Here is a 19511-nt window from a genome sequence, read left to right on the forward strand (position 1 = left end):
AAACCACAAAAACACTAGAAGAAAACTCTGGAATATGCAGGGTGTCTCAAAAAATGTATAAACACTTTAATAGCTGATAGCTCAATTTTGAAAATGAAATTATTTTAATAAACACTGCCTTGCCGAACCGGTTTGGCTCAGTGGATAGAGCGTCGGCCTTCGGACTCAAGGGTCCCGGGTTCGATTCCGGTCCGGGGCATGTACCTGGGTTGCGGGCACATCCCTACTGGGAGCTGTGCAGGAGGCAGCTGATCGATCTCTCTCATCAATGTTTCTAGCTCTCTATCCCTCTCCCTTCTTCTCTGTAAAAATTCAATAAAATATATAAAAAGAATAAAAATAAAAAAAATAAACACTGCCTTTATAATTACTCAAAGTGTGTATATATATTTTTGGGGAACACCCTATGTTTTTATAATTTAGGGGTAAGGAAGGCCTTCCTAAATAAGGCACAAAATCAGAAGCTATAAAAGAAAAGATAGATAAATCCATATACAAATATTAACCTTTCAGAATGATGAAAGATGTAACAAACAAAGTTAAAAAAAAAAACAAGCAACAGAGCAAAAGAAAAATACAAGAATTCAGAGCCACAATATATAAAGAGCTTTTACATGTCAATAAAAAAAAGGCAAACAAACAAATAAAAATAAGGGTAAAAACTATCAGTAGGTAAGTCCCAAAACAAAAGTGGTTAATAAATAGGCCCTACTTCACCATTATAATAAAAATAATTATAGCCACTAATATTTAACTTTATTCTTTGGGCTAGATACATATGTTAATTTATTTAATCTTCATGACAACACTTAATATAGGTACTATTATTATATCTACCCTAAAGACAGAGAAACTGAGGCACAGAAAGGTCATGTCATTTGCCCAAGGTTTACTAATTTGTAAGCTATGAATTATATCTCTCAATGAAGTACACACTTAAAAACATTATTTTTGACATATCAAACTGGCAAAAATGTTTTTACATCCCCAGGATGCCTGAGGGTACAGCAAAATGGACACCCATACACCGCTGGTGAGATGTATGTTGACTTCACATTTAAAATACACATACTCATTGAGAAACTTTACTCCTCAGAACCTCTCCTCCTGAGATATATACATTTGCCCAAAGATGCACACAGAAGGATGTTCCCAGCATCGTTTGTAATATTGCGAAACTGGAAACAACCTAGGTGTCCATCAACGGGACCAGTTAAGTGACTTGTGGCAAGCATCACTAATGAACACCATGCCGTCATTTAAAACTAGGGTAACAGATGTGGGAAAAATCACGAAAATCAGTTGTTCTGAGAAACAGCGAAATACAGAGCAGCACATGTAGGATGATCCCGTGTGTGTGTGTACGTGGCACATGTATAAATGCAAAGAAAAGGGAGACTCGACGAAGGGTTACCAGCACAGCAGAGCTGAAGGAAGAAGTAAAGGTCTTTCCTTTTTATTCTAAAGTCACCTGGACTGTTTGAGCTTTTTGCATAAGAAACTGTACACCCATGTATGTCTGACACATACAAGCCTGCAATCAATTTTAGGGGCCTTGTTCTGAACACTGACTGACTGGATTAGAATCCCAGCCCACACTCGGCCTGCTCCGGGGCCTTGGGCAAACCTCTCCGGGTCTCTCTGTGCCTCAGTCTCCCTATCTGGTCAACAGGGATCATGGTTGTGCCTCCCTGACAGGGACAGGGCAAGCAACCTCTGCCAGGGGGTGGGAGCTGCGGCACCCACTGCGGACCCACTCACCCAGGATCATGGAGCAGCGCTGGGCGGGCTCCTGGCCGGTGAGCAGCGTGAAGTGCTCGGGGTAGTAGAACTCCAGGGCTTCCAGGAAGGCCTCGTAGCCCCTCTTGCCACGGCAGCGCAAGATGTCCATGAGGCGCCCTGGGGAGTGGCAGGAGGGTGCCCAGGGTTCAAGGGGAGGGCTTCCCCCAGTGCCTAGCCAGTCCCCCCCACAGTGTTCCAGGGCCCACATTCCCCACATTTTTTAGACACTGATACACACAGGGGCCTGTCTCAACTCATCATGGGGAGAGCCAGGAGCTCCCCCTCCATAGCACCTGAGCTTCAACAAGGTGCACACACACACACACACACACACACTCACACACTCAGGCCCAGCAAATGCTGCCTGCCTTTTCAATAGCACACCCACCGAAGCCCCCTCTATCGCCAAAAGCGAAGTAAAACAGCTCTCCCATGGGCCAATTCCTGCAAGTCCATTAGACCCTCAACCCTCTGCCAGCCCTGGTTCCAAGACCCGCGCTGTGGGAGGGCACCCTCGCTCAGCGGAGATGGGTCCTGAGCACCTGGAGGAAAGTGAGTCTCCCAGAGCGTGTGGCTCGCAGAGGGGGGCACAGAGAACTGAGGAAGCCAGGGCGCAGGAAGATGCCAAGGGCACCGGCTGTGACCCGGAGGTGCCTGGCCGCCCTGCGACCACATCCAGCCCCCCACCACCACCACCACCACCACCGCCACCGCCCCTCTAATGTGGCCCGGGACGTGGGCGGAAACCCCAAGGCAGACAAAACCCAGACGCCGCTGTGGGCGCCGCGGACCGCTTGGTCCTGCCAGCGGTCGGGGAGGTGGCGGGATGGTGGGCACACCGGCCATCCCCCCTGCGGCCCAAGGGCCAGAGCTGTCAGCCTCTGGCTCCGGGCTCCGCGCGCCGCGCTCGGGGCCCGACCCCTACCCCGACCCCGACCCCGACCCCGACCCCGGCTCACCCGTGCGGTTGACGCGGCACGGGAAGCGGTAGGTGCTCAGCACCTCCTCCTCGTCCTGCTCGTCGATGACCCGGCACTGGCGCAGGTACGGCGTGAGCTTGGCCGGGTTGAGGGCGCGCGTCAGCCGGTGCCGGACGCCCTCGATCCGTTCCCACAGGGCGTCCTCCTCCGCCTCGGACCCCGAACCGGCCCCAGCCTCCTCCTCCGCCTCCCCCGCCTCGGCGCCGCCCGGCATGGTCGCGTCGTCGGGGTCTGCGGGCCAGAGGAGCCGGAGATCAGCGGGGCGCCCCGGGCTGGGGGGGGGGGAGGCGGGAGCGCGCCGGCGATCCCATCTCAGGGCGTCGCCCCACGTCCCCGGAGCCCCCGGTCCCCGGAGCCCCCGGTCCCCGGAGCCCCCGGTCCCCGCAGCCCCCGGTCCCCGGCGCCCCGTCCGCCCCGCTGTGCGCGGCCCCCGCGGCCCGACTCACCCCGCACCCCGCAGCCGCCTCGGGCGCCGGGTTCTGCGCTCGGGCGGCGGCTCCGCCGGCGCAAAGGCGCGGTGTCCCGGGCGCCCCCGGCGCTCCCGGCTCCGTCCCCGTCCACGCCGCCGCCAGGGCTGCCCGGGCCTCCCCTCATCGCCGCCCGGGCGGCCGCGAGTCCGGCTGGCCCCCCGCACGCCCTGCCTCCCCGCCGTCCGGCCGCGCCTCCCCCAGCTTCCTGTTTCCCCAGGATCCCGGCCGGCGGCTCCGCGGGGTCCGCGCGGCCCGCCCACACCTGCCCGGCCTCCCGGGGCGGGGCTGGACACGCAGGTCACACCCTCCCGCACGCCACGCCGCACACACCTTCCCGGCACAGCACGGGCGCGGGCCCCCCACGCCCACAGCCGCCACCCCACTACACACACACACACTCACACACAGACATACACACACTCACACTCACACACACACACTCACACACATTCACACACTCACACACACTCACACACACTCACACACAGACATACACACACTCACACTAACACACACACATTCACACACTCACACACACACACACTCACACACACACACACTCACACACAGACATACACACACTCACACTAACACACACACTCACACACACACATTCACACACACACACTCACTCACACACACTCACACACTCACACACACACACATTCACACATTCACACACATTCACACATTCACACACACACACTCACACACTCACACACACTCACACTCACACACACTCACACACATTCACACACATTCACACATTCACACACACTCACACACACACTCACACACTCACACTCACACACACACTCACACAAACTCACACACTCACACACACACACACTCACACACTCACACACTCACTCACACACACTCACACACACACGACCCCCCCTCCGCACCCCCGCGAGAGGCTCCTGCTGGCACCTGGCAGGGACCTCACATGAGGCGCACAAGTCACTCTGGCACAGCCCCAGGGGCACACGGTGACACACCCAGAGCTCCACAGCACAGTAGTCCTACACAATCTGCACATCACCCACTGTGTGCATTTGCCACACGCCGGTCACAATCCCATGTGCTTCTTCCTTTCCCAGGAAATGACCTGAAGTGTGCACCAGGGGTCTCTCCCCCAGGGCACCTCTAGGGCCCTGCTCAGCTGTGGGCCCGGCTCAGGTGTGGGGCCCTGCATGTGGGAGCACTGCCCGGGAGCATTGGGTCCTGGTTCTGGCTGGCCCTCTGACCTGCTTCTGACCTGAAAAGTGCTTGCCCTCTTGGGGCTCAGTGTCCCCAAATGGGCTGCCAGCTCTGGTACCTTCCCTCAAGCTTCAGGGCAGCCCCTTGGTGCGCAGCTAAGGACAAGGGTCATTGCCACCTTCTCAGGGAAGGGAGTCTGAACTCTCAGAACTCTGCTAACTCCCCAACTACACAAAATCTCATTAGAGCCCTCGCTGGTTTGGCTCAATGGATAGAGTATCAGCCTGTGGACTGAAGGGTCACAGGTTCAATTCTGGTCAAAGGCACCTACCTCGGTCGCCCTGGTTAGGTGCGTGCAGGAGGCAACCAATTGATGTGTCTCTCTCATTTCGATGTTTCTCTCCGTGTCTCTCGCCCTCCTTTCCACTCTCTCCAAAAAAATCAATGGAAAAATATCCCCAGGTGAGGGTTTTTTAAAATCTCATTAGGACCAGGGACCCCACATTTCCCAAAGAATGTTCCTCCAGATGCTGGACCCAGAAATGCTTGGGAGTGGGGTGGTGTCAAAGTTAAGTTGTTGTGTTTTGTTTTGTTTTGTTTTGTTAATATATTTTATTGACTTCAGAGAGGAAGGGAGAGGGAGAGAGAGAGAAACATCCATGATGAGAGAGAATCATGGGTCGGCTGCCTCCTGCACGCCCCCCACTGGGGATCGAGCTCGCAACTCGGGCCTGTGCCCTTGACCAGAATTGAACCCGGGACCCTTCAGTCCGCAGGCCAACGCTCTATCCACGGAGCCAAACCGGATAGGGCTCAAGTAAGTTTTTATTTTTATTTTTTTTTAATATATTTTATTGATTTTTTACAGAGAGGAAGGGAGAGAGATAGAGAGTCAGAAACATCGATGAGAGAGAAACATCGATCAGCCATCTCCTGCACACCTCCTACTGGGGATGTGCCCGCAACCCAGGTACATGCCCTTGACTGGAATCGAACCTGGGACCTTTCAGTCCGCAGGCCGACGCTCTATCCACTGAGCCAAACCAGTTTCGGCAATCGAGTAAGTTTTTAAAATGTTGCATCCACCCTAGCTGGTTGGGCTGGATGGATATAGAGTGTCGGCCTGTGGACTGAAGGGTCCTGGGTTTGATTCTGGTCAAGGACACATGCCTGGGTTTCGGGCTCAATCCCCAGTGGGGGGCATGCAGGAGGCAGCCATCCATGATTCTCTCTCATCACTGATATTTCTACCTCTCTTTCCCTCTCCCTTCCTCTCTGAAATCAATTTTAAAAAATATGTTTTGTTAAATGCTGCATTGAGACGCCTCCCTCCTTCTTGGGAAACTCGTGGTCACTTCATGAGAAAGTCTATACCCATATCGGCTGGTACCGCAGATACCATCTCTCTCAGCACTGGAAACTGCCATGGTGCCTGCTGACAGCAAGTCAGAGGGGGCAGAGCTGGTACGGGAAAGCGCTGTGAGCTCCCCAAACTCCTTCCACACCATCAGAATTAAATGACATGTGCAAGCGTATTAATTATTCATAAAAATAAAGTTTTCAACCAATAAAGGTTCTGAAAAGCTCTGCAGTAAAGATTGTGGTTTGACTTTATATATCCTGGTGTGGGCTCCCAAATTTAATTGCCCACAGCAGTTTGTGGGTATGTTTTGTTTGTTTTTGTTTGGGGGAATCACCTGTTTACAACCAGGGGAAATGCTTTGCAAGTACTTAAGTCTAATGCAAATTCCTCAGCTCCCAGAGGAGGAAGCTGAGGCCCAACAAGGCAAGGAAACTGCCCAGATCACACAGTGAGGCCGCAGTGGGAGGCGGCCAGAGCCTAGCCCCAGCCCCGCTTTCTCCTCTCCCAAGCTCTGCGCTCAGACACACACCAGGCCTCCCTCCCAACACACCCCTTCCTCCCTGTGGCCCCGTGGCCTCAGCCTCTTGTACTCCTCCCACCCCAGCCCTACTCATTGTGAATATTTTTAACTTGGCCAGGGGAACCGGGTGGAAGCCTTGGAGAATGAGACTGTGATTAATTATTTTCTCATCAAGAAGCCTAAGCAGGGCCCAGAGAGAAGGCACAGAAACCAAGGGGCCTGAGGATAAGTGGCCGGAGCAGTGAGGGGACTTGGAGGCCTAGCAGGGGGTGGCTAGGTGCCCCTGGGTGCCCAACACTACTGAGGAAGCTGCAGCTCCTGCAGGCACCACACTGACATGTTCACATGCACAGTTACACACACACACACACACACACACACACTCCCCCACAGTGGGCATCGAGCCACGCGGGAGGCAGCTGGGGATGTACCCGCTTCCCCACAAAGCAGAGCCTCCTCATCTGCATCCGGTCCCTGGGCATCCCCAGCACCGAGGGTGGAAGTGCGCAATTAAGCATCACCTCCATAATTGTCCTCTTGTGGATTCTGCTCCAGCCACACCAGGAAGCAGGGACTGTGGCAGTGAGACAAGGGGTCTAGACCTCCTACCAGAGGCCCTGGGTCCTATCCCAGACTCACTACCGGGAGTGCTGTTCTTGGGAGCCTCGATTTCCTTCTGCAACGTCAAGCGCTGACTAATCCCAGCCACACCTGGAGAGAGAAATGGTCAGCGGTTCTCAACCTGTGGGTCGCAACCCCTTTGGCGGTCCAACGACCCTTTCACAGGGGTCGCCTAAGACCATCCTGCGTATCAGATACTTGCATTACGATTCATAACAGTGGCAACATTACAGTTATGAAGTAGCAACGAAAATAATTTTATGGTTGGGTCACAACATGAGGAACTATATTTAAAGGGCCAGAAGGTTGAGAACCACTGGCTGGAAGCAGAGAAAGTGCCCTAGGGACGTACATCAACGAAAATAATTTTATGGTTGGGTCACAACATGAGGAACTATATTTAAAGGGCCAGAAGGTTGAGAACCACTGGCTGGAAGCAGAGAAAGTGCCCTAGGGACGTACATTTGACCTTCGTTATATCACTTTGGACAAATGCCTTCCCCTCAATTTCTACATCTGTAAAATGGGCATAATAGTCCCCGTGTGCAGGGACTGCCTCTGAGCTGCAGCTCCTTCATCTGTGAAATGGGTACAGGGACATCAGTCTTCTTCCTACTTCATAGCAAAGCATGCCCCCAGGTCTCAAGCCAGTCCACGTCCCACCACCTCTCACCCAACTGGTTCAAGCCACTGACCACCCACCCACCCACGGGGCTCTGGTTTCAGTCCACTCTGCAGCCAGAGGGATCCCTTTAAAAACAGAACAGTTCTTTTTTGTTGTTGTTTTTTTAAATATATTTTATTGATTTTTACAGAGAGAAAGGGAGAGGGATAGAAAGTTAGAAACATCGATGAGAGAGAAACATCGACCAGCCGCCTCCTGCACACCTCCTACTGGGGATGTGGCCGCAACCAAGGTACATGCCCTTGACCAGAATCGAACCTGGGACCTTTCAGTCCACAGGCCGACGCTCTATTCACTGAGCCAAACCGGTTTGGCTAAAAACAGAACAGTTTTGCCCGGCTGGTGTAGCTCAGGGGTTGAGCGTTGAGCTATGAACCAGGAGGTCATGGTTCCATTCCAGTTCAGGGCACATGCCCAGGTTGCTGGCTCCGTCCCCAGTGTGGGGTGTTCAGGAGGCAGCCAATTGGTGAATCTCTCATCATTGAGGTTTCTATCTCTCTCCCTCTCCCTTCCTCTCTGAAATCAATAACAATATATTTAAAATCAAAAAAGAACAGTTTTCTCTCCTGCTTAAAACCCTCCAAAAGCTCCCCACCAAATTGGAACAAAACGCAAATGCCAGCTGTCCCGGACCTCTCCTCCTACTGCCCCCCTCACTCACCAGCCTCGTTCTGATCCTGGAACTGATGAGCTTTTCCCCCTCAGGGCCTTTGTCCCTCAGTTCCTGGCAGGCAGGGCTCCTTCTAGCTCTTCAGGTCTCAGGTGAAATGTCACCTCCCTTGGTCAGGAGCACCCACACAGGCAGAGCACCCCTGCACGCTCCCAACCCCTCGGTGCTATTTCCTCCGCAGAGCTTGTCGCCAGCAGACACCTCACTTTCTTTACCTCCCCCTCGCTGCTTCTACTCCAAGAACAGAAACGTCCTTGGTCCGCAGGGGTGGGCGGGAATGTTCCAAGAAGAGTGAGGATGAGAAATGGAGGAGGACAAAAGAGGAAGTCAGAGAAGGGAGAGAGCAGAAGGCCATGCAGGTCACTGTCAAGGCTCTGGTTTCCCTTTGATCAGTCATGATCCTGTGTTATCACTGTCTCCCCCACACCAGCCACACGGCCCACAGAGGCGGGAGCTGCTTCTCACTCACTCCTTCAAGGATGCCCCTTCTCGTTTCCTCCTCGGCAGCCTCTTATCACATTCCAGGAACTGGACCCTTGATTTTTCTCTCCTGCTGGACTGTAAATGTGGGTGTGCGTGGTAAACCTGGGCTCCCCAACCCAGCCCGCAGACTGATAACACCTCATCTGGCCATCTCTTCCCCAAGAGCAGGGCCTGGGTCCCACCAATCGAGACGTGGCAGGGCCAGCACAGGAGCTGGCACATAGTAGGTGTTCAACAGAAGACTGGTGAATAGACCCAGAACTGGGGAGAATTCCTTTTCCGGACCGCCCAGGGTTCAAAGCCCAGGACAACGCGTGTTTTGTGATCCTGGGCAAATGCCTAAACTTTCCTCACACAGCCTGAGTACAGGCTAGCTAGAAACTAAATGAGCACATCCATGCCCTGGCTGGTTTGGCTCAATGGATAGAGCATCAGCCCACAGACTGAAGGGTCCCAGGTTCAATTCCAGCCAAGGGCACGTACCTCGGATGCAGGCTCAATTCCTGGCCTTGGACGGGGCGCAGACAGGAGGCAACCAATCAATGTTTCTCCCTGTCTCTCCCCCTCCCTTCCACTCTCTCTAAAAATCAACAGGGAAATATCCTCCTCAGGTGAGGATTAAACATAAATAAATAAATGAGCACACCCCGTTGAATACATGTGATGTCTCTTGCCTCCCGGCTGCTCAGCGTCCCCCGAGGGCACCTCCGTGCAGGAGGTCCAGTCCCTGGGACCTACTCCATGGGGCTGGGATGGGAGGGGGGTGAGCTGGGGGGTCTGTTGTAACCAGTCACAGGAGTCCAGGCTAGAAGGGCCTTTAAAATTACCATCTTAGCCCTGACCGGTTTGGCTCAGTGGGTAGAGCGTCGGCCTGCGGACTCAAGGGTCCCAGGTTCGATTCCGGTCAAGGGCATGTACCTTGGTTGCAGGAACATTCCCAGTAGTGGGTGTGCAGGAGGCAGCTGATCGATGTTTCTCTCTCATCGATGTTTCTAACTCTCTATCCCTCTCCCTTTCTCTATGTAAAAAATCAATATAATATATATATTTTAAAAATTACCATCTTACATCAGCCACAGAAAGAAGGAAATTTTGCCATTTGTGACAACATAGGTGGACCTCGAGGGCATTATGCGAAGCGAAATAAGTCCCACAGAGAAAGACTAATACTGTGTGACCGCACTTATGTGTGGACTCTTAAGAAAAAGAAAAAAATAAAGAACTCAGAAACAGAACAGAGTGGTGGTTGCCAGGGGTGGGGAAAATGGGTGAAAGGGGGCAAAAGGCACAAACTTCTAGTTACAAGATGAATAAGTTTGGGGAATGGGATGGGCAGCAGGGTGACTGTAGTTAACAATACTGTGCCGTATGGATATTTGAAAGTTACTCCGAGAGTAAATCCTAAAAGTTCTCATCACAAGAAAAAAAACAACTGGTGACTGTGGGAGGGGATAGATATTAACTACACGTATTGCTTCTCGTTTCGCCATAGATACCTACATGCATCATTATGTTGTACAACTGGAACAAATACAATGCTATGTTCATGCAGCTCAATAACACTGTGGAGAGATAAATACTATCATTTACAGAAATCAGAGAAACTGAGGCTCTAGGCTGCAGGGGCCTGAGCGAGCCCCGGGCTCTCCAAGGCAGACACAGGAAGGAATGGCCAGCAGAGGCTGTCCTCCAGGCTGGAGACTCTGCAGGGGCAGGAGGAAGGCGGGGGGGGGGGGGGGGGGGGGGGGGGCGGGGGGGCTGTTTCCCCTTCCCCCCTCCCTTTCCCCCATGGCTGCCCCAGCAGCCTTGGTATGGGGGAGGGGCTGCGAGTATAAATGGTGACTCACCCTCATCACCTTTGGGATCAGAGAGACCTGTGTGCCTGCCTCTCCTTGGGCCCCCATGGGGCTGGGAGCTGAGCTGAGCCTGGGGGTCCCTGACTGGGGGTTCGGGCTGGGCTGGGGGCCGCAGAGAGCTGGAAGAAGACAGAGAAAGAGGCCAGAGTGGAAGCCGGGCTTCTCTGCCCAGCCCCTGGCCACCTGGTCACATCACTGGTCCTCTCTGCGCCTCTGTTTCCCCCTCTGCACCATGCAGCCATCCGAGGGAGACGCCCATCCCGAGGGAGACGCCCGTCTCCTCCTGAGATGAAAGACACCCCGAGGGCCTCCCTGGGAGCTCCAGCTGCCACCAGCTCTCCGGGGAGGGCACCCAGCAGAGGAATTCCAGAGAAAGGCCCGAGGAATCAGCCGCTGAGTCAGGGGGAAAGGGCAGGCTGGGGACCTGCCTGCTCTGAGTCACTGGGGCGCCATGGGCTTGCGGGCTCGTGTGCCTTCCTCTGCTGCCTGCTGAGACCAACTCCAAGAGTAAATCCTAAAAGTTCTCATCACAAGAAAAAAAACAACTGGTGACTGTGGGAGGGGATAGATGTTAACTACACGTATTGCTTCTCATTTCGCCATAGATACCTACATGCATCATTATGTTGTACAACTGAAACAAATACAATGCTATGTTCATGCAGCTCAATAACACTGTGCGGAAATAAATACTGTCATTTACAGAAATCGGAGAAAATGAGGCTCGAGGCCGCAGGGGCCTGAGCGAGAGGCAGACACAGGAAGGAATGGCCGGCAGACCACGGTTCCAATCCCAGCCCCGCCCCTTCAGGGGGACCGTGACCCTGGGCGGGACTGAGAAGTGGACACAATAGCGGTTGTGTGTGGTTAAATGAATGGCTTTATGTAAAGTGCTTGGCACGAAGTTGGTGTTCAGTGACGACGACAACAAACCGTTTTGAGGACTCCTCACATATAGGACATGTCATGTACAAACGTTTTCTAGAATTAGCTCCTTCCATCTTAACAAAAGTTGCTTGAAGTGGTAAGAAGAGGGAAGCCTCACCTCTGCCCAGAGACGTCAAAAGCTGAAGCGGAGCCCTAGCTGGTTTGGCTCAGTGGTGAGAGTGTCGCCCTGCGGACTGAAGGGTCTTGGGTTCAATTCTGGTCAAGCGCACGTCCCTCGGTTGCAGTCTCGATCCCTGGCCCCTTCGGGAAGCACCCGGGAGGCAACCCATCAATGTCTCTCTCTCTCACATAGCTATTTCTCTCTCTGTCTCTCCCCCTCCCTTCCACTCTCTCTCAAAAAAATTAGTGAAAAAATATCCTCGGGGGAAGATTAACAATGAAAACAAACTGAAGCAGAAGAGGAGGCAAGAGAGGGCAGGGTGGGTCCAGGCGGCAGAAACAGCCCGTGCAAAGGCCCAGGGCTGGAAAATCTCATGTTATGTTGCCAAAGGGCCCCTCATTCCTCTCACTTGCTGGAACTTGCACCATTCCCGGCCACCTGCCCTGCTCCCCTGTCCCCATGACTCAGGCCCGCCCCCACAGCAGAGGGAATGAGGTGAGTGGGCGGGCCCTGCCCTAAGGCAGGTGAATAATCGACCCACTGGCTACAGGAGGGAAGTGCAACCCCATGCTGGGTGCTGGACTCCTTCCATCTCATGCAACAGCGTCCCCAGCGGGCAGGCCTGTTCCCATCCCAGGGGCAGGCCATGGGCAGCTACCCTGTCCCAACCAGGCGCCTGGTGACTTCAACTCGCTCCTGAGAGAATGAGCAGCCTCCAGCAGGCAAGGAGACCGGTGGACATCTCTTGTTTGTTCCTGGGCTCGGGGAGCTGAAACCTCCGTCCTGGGCCTCCTTTCCCCACATGCAGGGGGCGTGGCCTCCATAACATGAAGCTGCAGCCTGGCACAGGCTCTGGAGCCAGATTGCCTGCATTGAAACCTCTCTCTCTCTCTCTCTCTCTCTCTCTCTCTCTCTCTCTGTCTCGGAGCCTCAGTCTCCTTAAAATGGGGAAGATACTTGTACCTATCTGATAGGACTACATATTTTGAGAATGAAATGAGGTCATACACATAAATTGCCCTGCACATGGTAGGTGCCCTGCACCTGGTAGGTGTCTTGCACATGGTAGGTGCCCTGCGTATGGTAGGTGTCCTGCACCTGGTAGGTGTGCTGCACATGGTAGGTGCCCTGCGTATGGTAGGTGTCCTGCACCTGGTAGGTGTGCTGCACCTGGTAGGTGTGCTGCACCTGGTAGGTGTCTTGCACATGGTAGGTGCCCTGCACCTGGTAGGTGTGCTGCACATGGTAGGTGTCCTGCACATAGTAGGTGTCCTGCACATAGTAGATGTCCTGCACATAGTAGGTGTGCTGCACCTGGTAGGTGTCTTGCACATGGTAGGTGCCCTGCACCTGGTAGGTGTGCTGCACATGGTAGGTGTCCTGCACCTGGTAGGTGTTCTACACCTGATAGGTGTCCTGCACCTGGTAGGTGTCTTGCACATGGTAGGTGCCCTGCACCTGGTAGGTGTTCTACACCTGATAGGTGCCCTGCACCTGGTAGGTGTCTTGCACATGGTAGGTGCCCTGCACATGGTAGATGTCCTGCACATAGTAGGTGTGCTGCACCTGGTAGGTGTCTTGCACATGGTAGGTGCCCTGCACCTGGTAGGTGTCTTGCACATGGTAGGTGCCCTGCACCTGGTAGGTGCCCAGTATAGTGCTGGCTGTTACAATCCATGAGGGGTCTACTGGGGAGACCTATGACTCTAGAAGAGTCTATCCCTTTCCAGCTTCCCCATCTCCTCTGCCTCCTGCCTAAGTCCCAGCACACCTGGACCCCACAGGCACCTTAGCACTAGTCCTGCCCCCTCTGTCCGGCATGCTTTTCCCTTCCCTTTCCTCGAGACTGGCTTCTCCATCACCGTCAAGTCTGTGCTTAGAGATGCACCCTCCCTAGAGAGGTTGCCCTGTCCTCCAACTATCTTTCTGTCTCCACTTCCTATGTTTGCCCTTTGAAGCTCTCAGGGAAATCTGTGGACTCTGATGTGTTTGTCTACTTCCATCCCCAATAGAATGCAAGGCCCCCAAGGGCAAAGGTGGTACCCATCTCCGGCACTGCTGCACCCCTAGAGCCTAGTCCAGTGCCTGGCACACAGCTGGCACTCCAGAGATCTGGGTAGAACAAATGAATGAGTAATACATATTAGGCTTCCGAAGCATCTCACACACTGAGTAAGCTCCCAGAATGCAGAGAGGGCAGGACCCCAGGGTCTGGCCAACGCGGCCGAGTGCTGTGCGTGCCTGGCTCATTCTGAGTGCTTTCCACATAGTAATCCCTTTAACCTCACAACAGATCTGGGAAGTCACCACTATTATGTCCCCATTTTATGGATGAGGAAACTGAGGCTCCAAGTTAAGTAACTTGTCCAAGGAATCAGTTGGGAAGTGGGAGATAGGGGATCTGAACTCAATCTGGTTTGGGAGTCAGCTTGCTTTTTTCTTCTTAATAGATTTTTTATTTTAGAGCAGTTTCAGGTTCAAAGCTAAATTGAGCAGAAGGCACGGAGATTTCCCATATACCTCCTGCCCCCATACATGCACAGCCTTCCCCATGATCACCATTCCCCCACCAGTGATTTACTCTTAAACACTGACCAACATGCAGGCAGGAAGCCTTCCTGGAGGAGGCAGGGCAGAAACTGGGCCTGGTAGAGGGGGGCATATTCCTGCCCCACAGACAGGGAGCCCCCTCCCGCCTTGGCAAGAGGAGTGGGCCCGGGTGCAGCGGGCATGACCGGAGTGGAGGGGCCGGAGGAAGCCTGGGGAACAGTTGCCAGGTGTTCCGTTACCTGCTGGTGCATAGCAACCCGCCCCAGGACCCGGCATAAGACCACCACCATTCACTCCACAGTTGGAGAGCTGGTCTCCGCTCACAAGGCATCCGTCAGCACAGCTCAAAGGGCAACGAGTGGCTGGACAGCCGGGCTCCTCGGGCAGCCGTCTCTGTCTTTCTGGGGTCTCGCTGCGGGACCTCCACACCTGGTGGCATCAGGACAATCAGCTTCCCACGTGGTGGTTTCAGAGATGCGTGTCACAAGAGAGCCCGCGGAGGCCATCGGCCTTTCCGGCCTGGCCTTGGAAGTCGGCCGTGTCACCTCTGCCACACGCCGTTGGTCAAAGCAGTCACAAGCTCGCCCAGGTTGGGAGGGAGGGGACGACAGGGCGTATGCTGTACCTGTCCTGGAAGAGTGTGTGGAGTGGAAAACACTGTGCCAGGCGTCCCTAGAAAGTGCATATGGTCACAGTGGGCGACTGGGCCATCGAGGCATCAGCCAGGAGCCTGCTCTGCCCGGGGAAGGGCGCATTCAGTCTCCAGGCCCTGGGTGAAGGCGACCTTATGCCTCCAACCCTTTCCTTGCCTGGCTGGCTGGCTCAATGGTTGAGCAGCAACCTCTGAACCAGGAGGTGGCAGTGTGATTCCCAGTCAGGGCATGTACCCAGGTTGTGGGCTCCATCCCCAGTGTGGGGCGTGCAGGAGGCAGCCGATCAATTGATGTTTCTGTCTCTCTCTCTCCCTTTCTGAAATCCATAAAAATATCTAGTTTTTAAAAACTCTTTCCTAACGCTTTTAAAACATTTTACTCAGGTCAGACACAGGAAGAGGCACGGATCTTGGGTGGGAGCTCAGTGGATTTTCCCTGCGCTCACACCCAGGTGGCCACCACGCGGGTCCAGACACTGGGCGTCTCCAGGCCCGGCCAGGACCTCCTCCAGGGGCAGCCGCTCTTCTGACCGCCCCGGCCGTGCATTGGTCTCACCTGTTTCTGTTCTTCACAAAACGGACTCATGCTTCTGTCTCTGGCGTCTTCCATTCGCCACCTAACAGTGCGATTCCTCCCCATGGGCACCTGTCTTTATCGATTGTTCATTCTCGTTACTGAACAGCGTTCTGCTCTGTGGCTGCACCGTCTGATGGGCGTTTGGGTGGTTCCTGTTTGGGGGCTACGAACAGTCAGGTACACGCCTTCTGACACACACACACACACACACGCCTTCTGATACACACACACACGCCTTCTGATACACACATACACGCCTTCTGATACACACATACACGCCTTCTGATACACACATACACACCTTCTGATACACAAACACACGCCTTCCTGTTGGCGTCACACCCAGAAGTGAGCTCGCCTGGTCACAGGGTCGGCATCCACTCAGCTCCGGAGGTCTGCGTGCTTGTGTCATCGTCCTACACGCCCGCCAGTGTCGGGGGGCGCGAGTTCCACGTCCTGGCCACCCCCTTAGGCCAGTGGTCGGCAAACTCGTTAGTCAACGGAGCCAAATATCAACAGTACGACGATTGAAATTTCTTTTGAGAGCCAAATTTTTCAAACTTAAACTATATAGGTAGGTACATTGTTATTAACTTAATTAGGGTACTCCTAAGGCTTAGGAAGAGCCACACTCAAGGGGCCAAAGAGCCGCATGTGGCTCGCGAGCCGCAGTTTGCTGACCACGGCCTTAGGCGGTCAGCTTCATTTTCACCACCTATTGGAGGTGAAGTGGAAACCACTGTTTAAAGGAAATCCCACGGGGAGCCACGTTTCTGAGACAGAGCGAGGAGAGGTGACACGAAAGCAAACACGACGCCCAGTGGGAGTCCACAGGAGCCTCGCTGTTGTCTTACTCGGTTGTGCTTTATGTTGTACGTGTACATCTTTATTGAGTGATTTTTGTATCGATAAGTTAAAAGCGACAACATAAAACAACTTGATAATGACAACCAGCCAACTAAGAGATGACTCTGAATAAATGAACCCAGAAATGGAGAAGCTGTGGGAAAGGATTGAGGTGAGCCTCGAACCCACTTCCACAGAGATTTAAAACTCAGCAAGCGAGCCCTGGCCCGTGTGGCTCACTGGTTATAGCACCGGCCTGCGCACCGAAGGGGTCATGGGTTTGATGACCAGTCAAGGGCACGTACACCTGGTTGCAGGTTTGATCCTCAGCCCCAACCTGGGCATATGCAGGAGGCAATGAATCGATGTGTCTCTCTCACATCGATGTCTCTCTCTCTCTCTCTCTCTCTCTCTCTCTTTCTCTTCTCTCCCACCCCTCCCTGTCCCTCCCTTCCTTTCATTCTCTCTAAAAAAAATCAGTGGAGCTCTAGCCAGTTTTGCTCAGTGGATAGAGCATCAACCTTCAGACCAAAGGGTCCTGGGTTCGACTCTGGTCAAGGGCACGGACCTCAGTGGCAGTCTCAATCCCTGGCCCTGGTTAGGGCGCATGCGGGAGGCAACCTCTCTCACATTGATGTTTCTCTCTCCCTCTGTCTCTCCCCCACCCTTCCACTCTCTAAAAATCCATGGGAAAATATCCTCGGGTGAGGATTAGCAACAACAAAAACTAAACAAGCAAAGTCTTTCCAGCGGCGACGCCCTCCCGGACAATGTGCCTCTCCTGCCTCCCTCCCCAGCAGAGAAGATGAGGAAGCGCCTGGTGCAGAGCCAGTCCCTGCGTCACGGGTGTGAGGTGCCGGGATGCTGTAAAATGATCCGTCTTTGGCCCGGCACCAAGGGGGGTTCCTGGTCCGTGCGGCTGCCCCGCTGTGCCCTGGGCGCTGCAGGAGGCGGGCCAGGCTTGCAGAGGTTCTCCTGCTGGAGCCAACAGCTCTGAAAGCACCAAATCAAGTGAGTGGGGGACAGCCCAACAACTCATTTTGGATTTTAAAAAAGCGAAACAGCCCGACCGGTGTGGCTCCGTGGTTGAGCTTTGACCTATGAACTAGGAGGTCACGGTTTGATTCCCAGTGGGGGCGTGCAGGAGGCAGCCAATCAATGATTCTCTCTCATCGTGGATGTTTCTATCTCCCTCTCCCCTCCTCTCTGAAATCAATAAAAATATTTTTTTTAAAAAACTAAACAAGAAGTTAGGGTGAAAACACAGAATTTAAATGTTATAAACTTCAACAAAGTAAAAATCATATAAACAAGAGTAGCTGGAAAGTGGGTCAGGAGGAAGTGGGGGGAAGTGTAAAACAGCTGGTCCATCTTCTATATCCAAGAGTCTATTCATGCTGATAAATTGAAACATTTCGTTTTTTAAAAATTACTCCAAGTATTTCAAGGAAAAGATAAGATCATCAGACAAGATAAAACCAGCAAGCCCAACTATAAGCTACTTACAAGAGCCATGACTTGATACAAGACAGAAAGGTTTACAACAAAAGGCGATACCACACAAACAATGACCAAAGAATTCTGCTGTGGCTGCCCCAGTGTCACCGAGGAGACTTTAAGATAAGAAGCATCCCTAGAAATAAAAGGGACATTTCAAACCAGAAGACATCAGCATCTTGTATGCACCCCACAGCAGGGCTTCAATATATAAGCAAAACTTAATGGAACTAACAGGACGGACAGACAGACCTGGGTCGGAGACTGTCACACACGCCTCTCAACAAATTTATGTGAAATCAGCAAAGTCTCTCGCGATGGGGTTGATGTACAAAACCAACTGTATTCTATCCACTGGCCACAGATATAAAACAACATTTTAGAACTGAAACCATTAAGCTCCTAGAAGACAGCATAGGAGAAACATCTAGATGACCTTCGTTTGGTGATGACATTTCAGATACAACACCAAAGGCACACTCCATGAAAGAAAGACTTGATGAGCTGGAATTCATTAACATTTAAAATGTCTGCTCTGTAAAAAACACAGTCAAGAGAATGAGAAGACAAGCCACAGTCTGGGAGAAAATGTTCCAAAAGACATAGCTGATAAAGGACTGATATCTACAATATACAAAACTTTAGCCCTAGCCGATGCACCAGGGTATGGGGTTCAATCCCTGGTCAGGACACATCCAAGACTCAACCAATGAGTGCATGAATGGAACAGCAGGTTGGTCTCTCTCTCTCTCTCTCTCTCTCTCTCTCCCTTCCTCTCTAAAATCAATATTTTTAAATTTAATAAATAAATAAAATATATACAACTTTAAAACAACAATAAGAAAATGGCCGAAACCGGTTTGGCTCAGTGGATAGAGCGTCGGCCTGCGGACTGAAAGGTCCCGGGTTCGATTCCGGTCAAGGGCATGTACCTGGGTTGCGGGCACATCCCCCAGTGGGAGGTGTGCAGGAGGCAGCTGATCGATGTTTCTCTCTCATCGATGTTTCTAACTCTCTATCTCTCTCCCTTCCTCTCTGTGGAAAATCAATAAAATATATTAAAAAAAAAAAAAAAAAAGAAAATGGACAACCCACCTAAAAAAGGAGCAAAGATCTGAACAACTCCAAATAAGACGTACAGGTGACAAATAAACATATCAAAAGATGCTCAGCATCATATATCACCAGAGAATTGCAAATTAAAACAACAGTAAGAGCCCTGGCCGGGGTGGCTCAGTTGGTTGAATGTTGTCCCATGCTCCAAAAAGGTCGCCAATTCAATTCCAGGTCAGGGCACATGCCTGGGTTGCAAGCTAAGGGGTGTGCAGGAGGCAGCCGACCAATGTTTCTCTCTCTCCCTTTCCCTTCCTCTTTCTCTAATATCAATAAAAGCAGATTTAAAACAACAACAACAACAATGAGATATTCCTTCTACCTGTTGTTAGAATGGTCACAATCCAAAACACTGACAACACCAAATGCTGGCGAGGATGCGGAGCGACAGAGATTGGTTGCTGGTAGAAATGCAAAACGGTCCAGCCACCCTGGGAGACAGTTTGGCAGTTTCTTACGAAACTAAACATAATCTTACCATCTGATCCAGCAATCACACTACTTGGTGTTTACCTAAATGTGCTGAAACCTTAAGTCCACACCAAAACCTGCCCAGGGAAGTTTACGGCAGCTTTATTTATAATTGCCAAAACAT

At 52.6% G+C, this 19511-nt stretch overlaps 1 protein-coding gene across 4 annotated transcripts in view; it reads right to left on the reverse strand.

Moving 5' to 3' along the window:
• Nucleotides 1-19511, reverse strand: part of CARD10 (caspase recruitment domain family member 10) — a 64300-nt gene that overhangs the window by 24297 nt on the left and 20492 nt on the right. For 3 of the 4 annotated variants that reach the window (XM_070411068.1, XM_070411067.1, XM_070411070.1), the window contains exons 1-3: nucleotides 3209-3404; nucleotides 2742-2993; nucleotides 1762-1899 (exon numbers count right to left, since the gene is read on the reverse strand). In XM_070411068.1, coding sequence (XP_070267169.1) covers nucleotides 1762-1899; nucleotides 2742-2993; nucleotides 3209-3356 — 538 coding nt within the window. In that variant the 5' untranslated portion in view covers nucleotides 3357-3404. Of the gene's footprint in view, nucleotides 1-1761; nucleotides 1900-2741; nucleotides 2994-3208; nucleotides 3405-19511 lie in introns of those variants that run through there. The other variant, XM_070411069.1, reaches the window with a different exon arrangement.

The sequence above is a fragment of the Myotis yumanensis genome, unplaced genomic scaffold (genome assembly GCF_028538775.1).
Source record: "Myotis yumanensis isolate MYYU_CA2020_CCGP unplaced genomic scaffold, mMyoYum1.0.hap1 SCAF_3, whole genome shotgun sequence".
NCBI lineage: Eukaryota > Metazoa > Chordata > Mammalia > Chiroptera > Vespertilionidae > Myotis > Myotis yumanensis.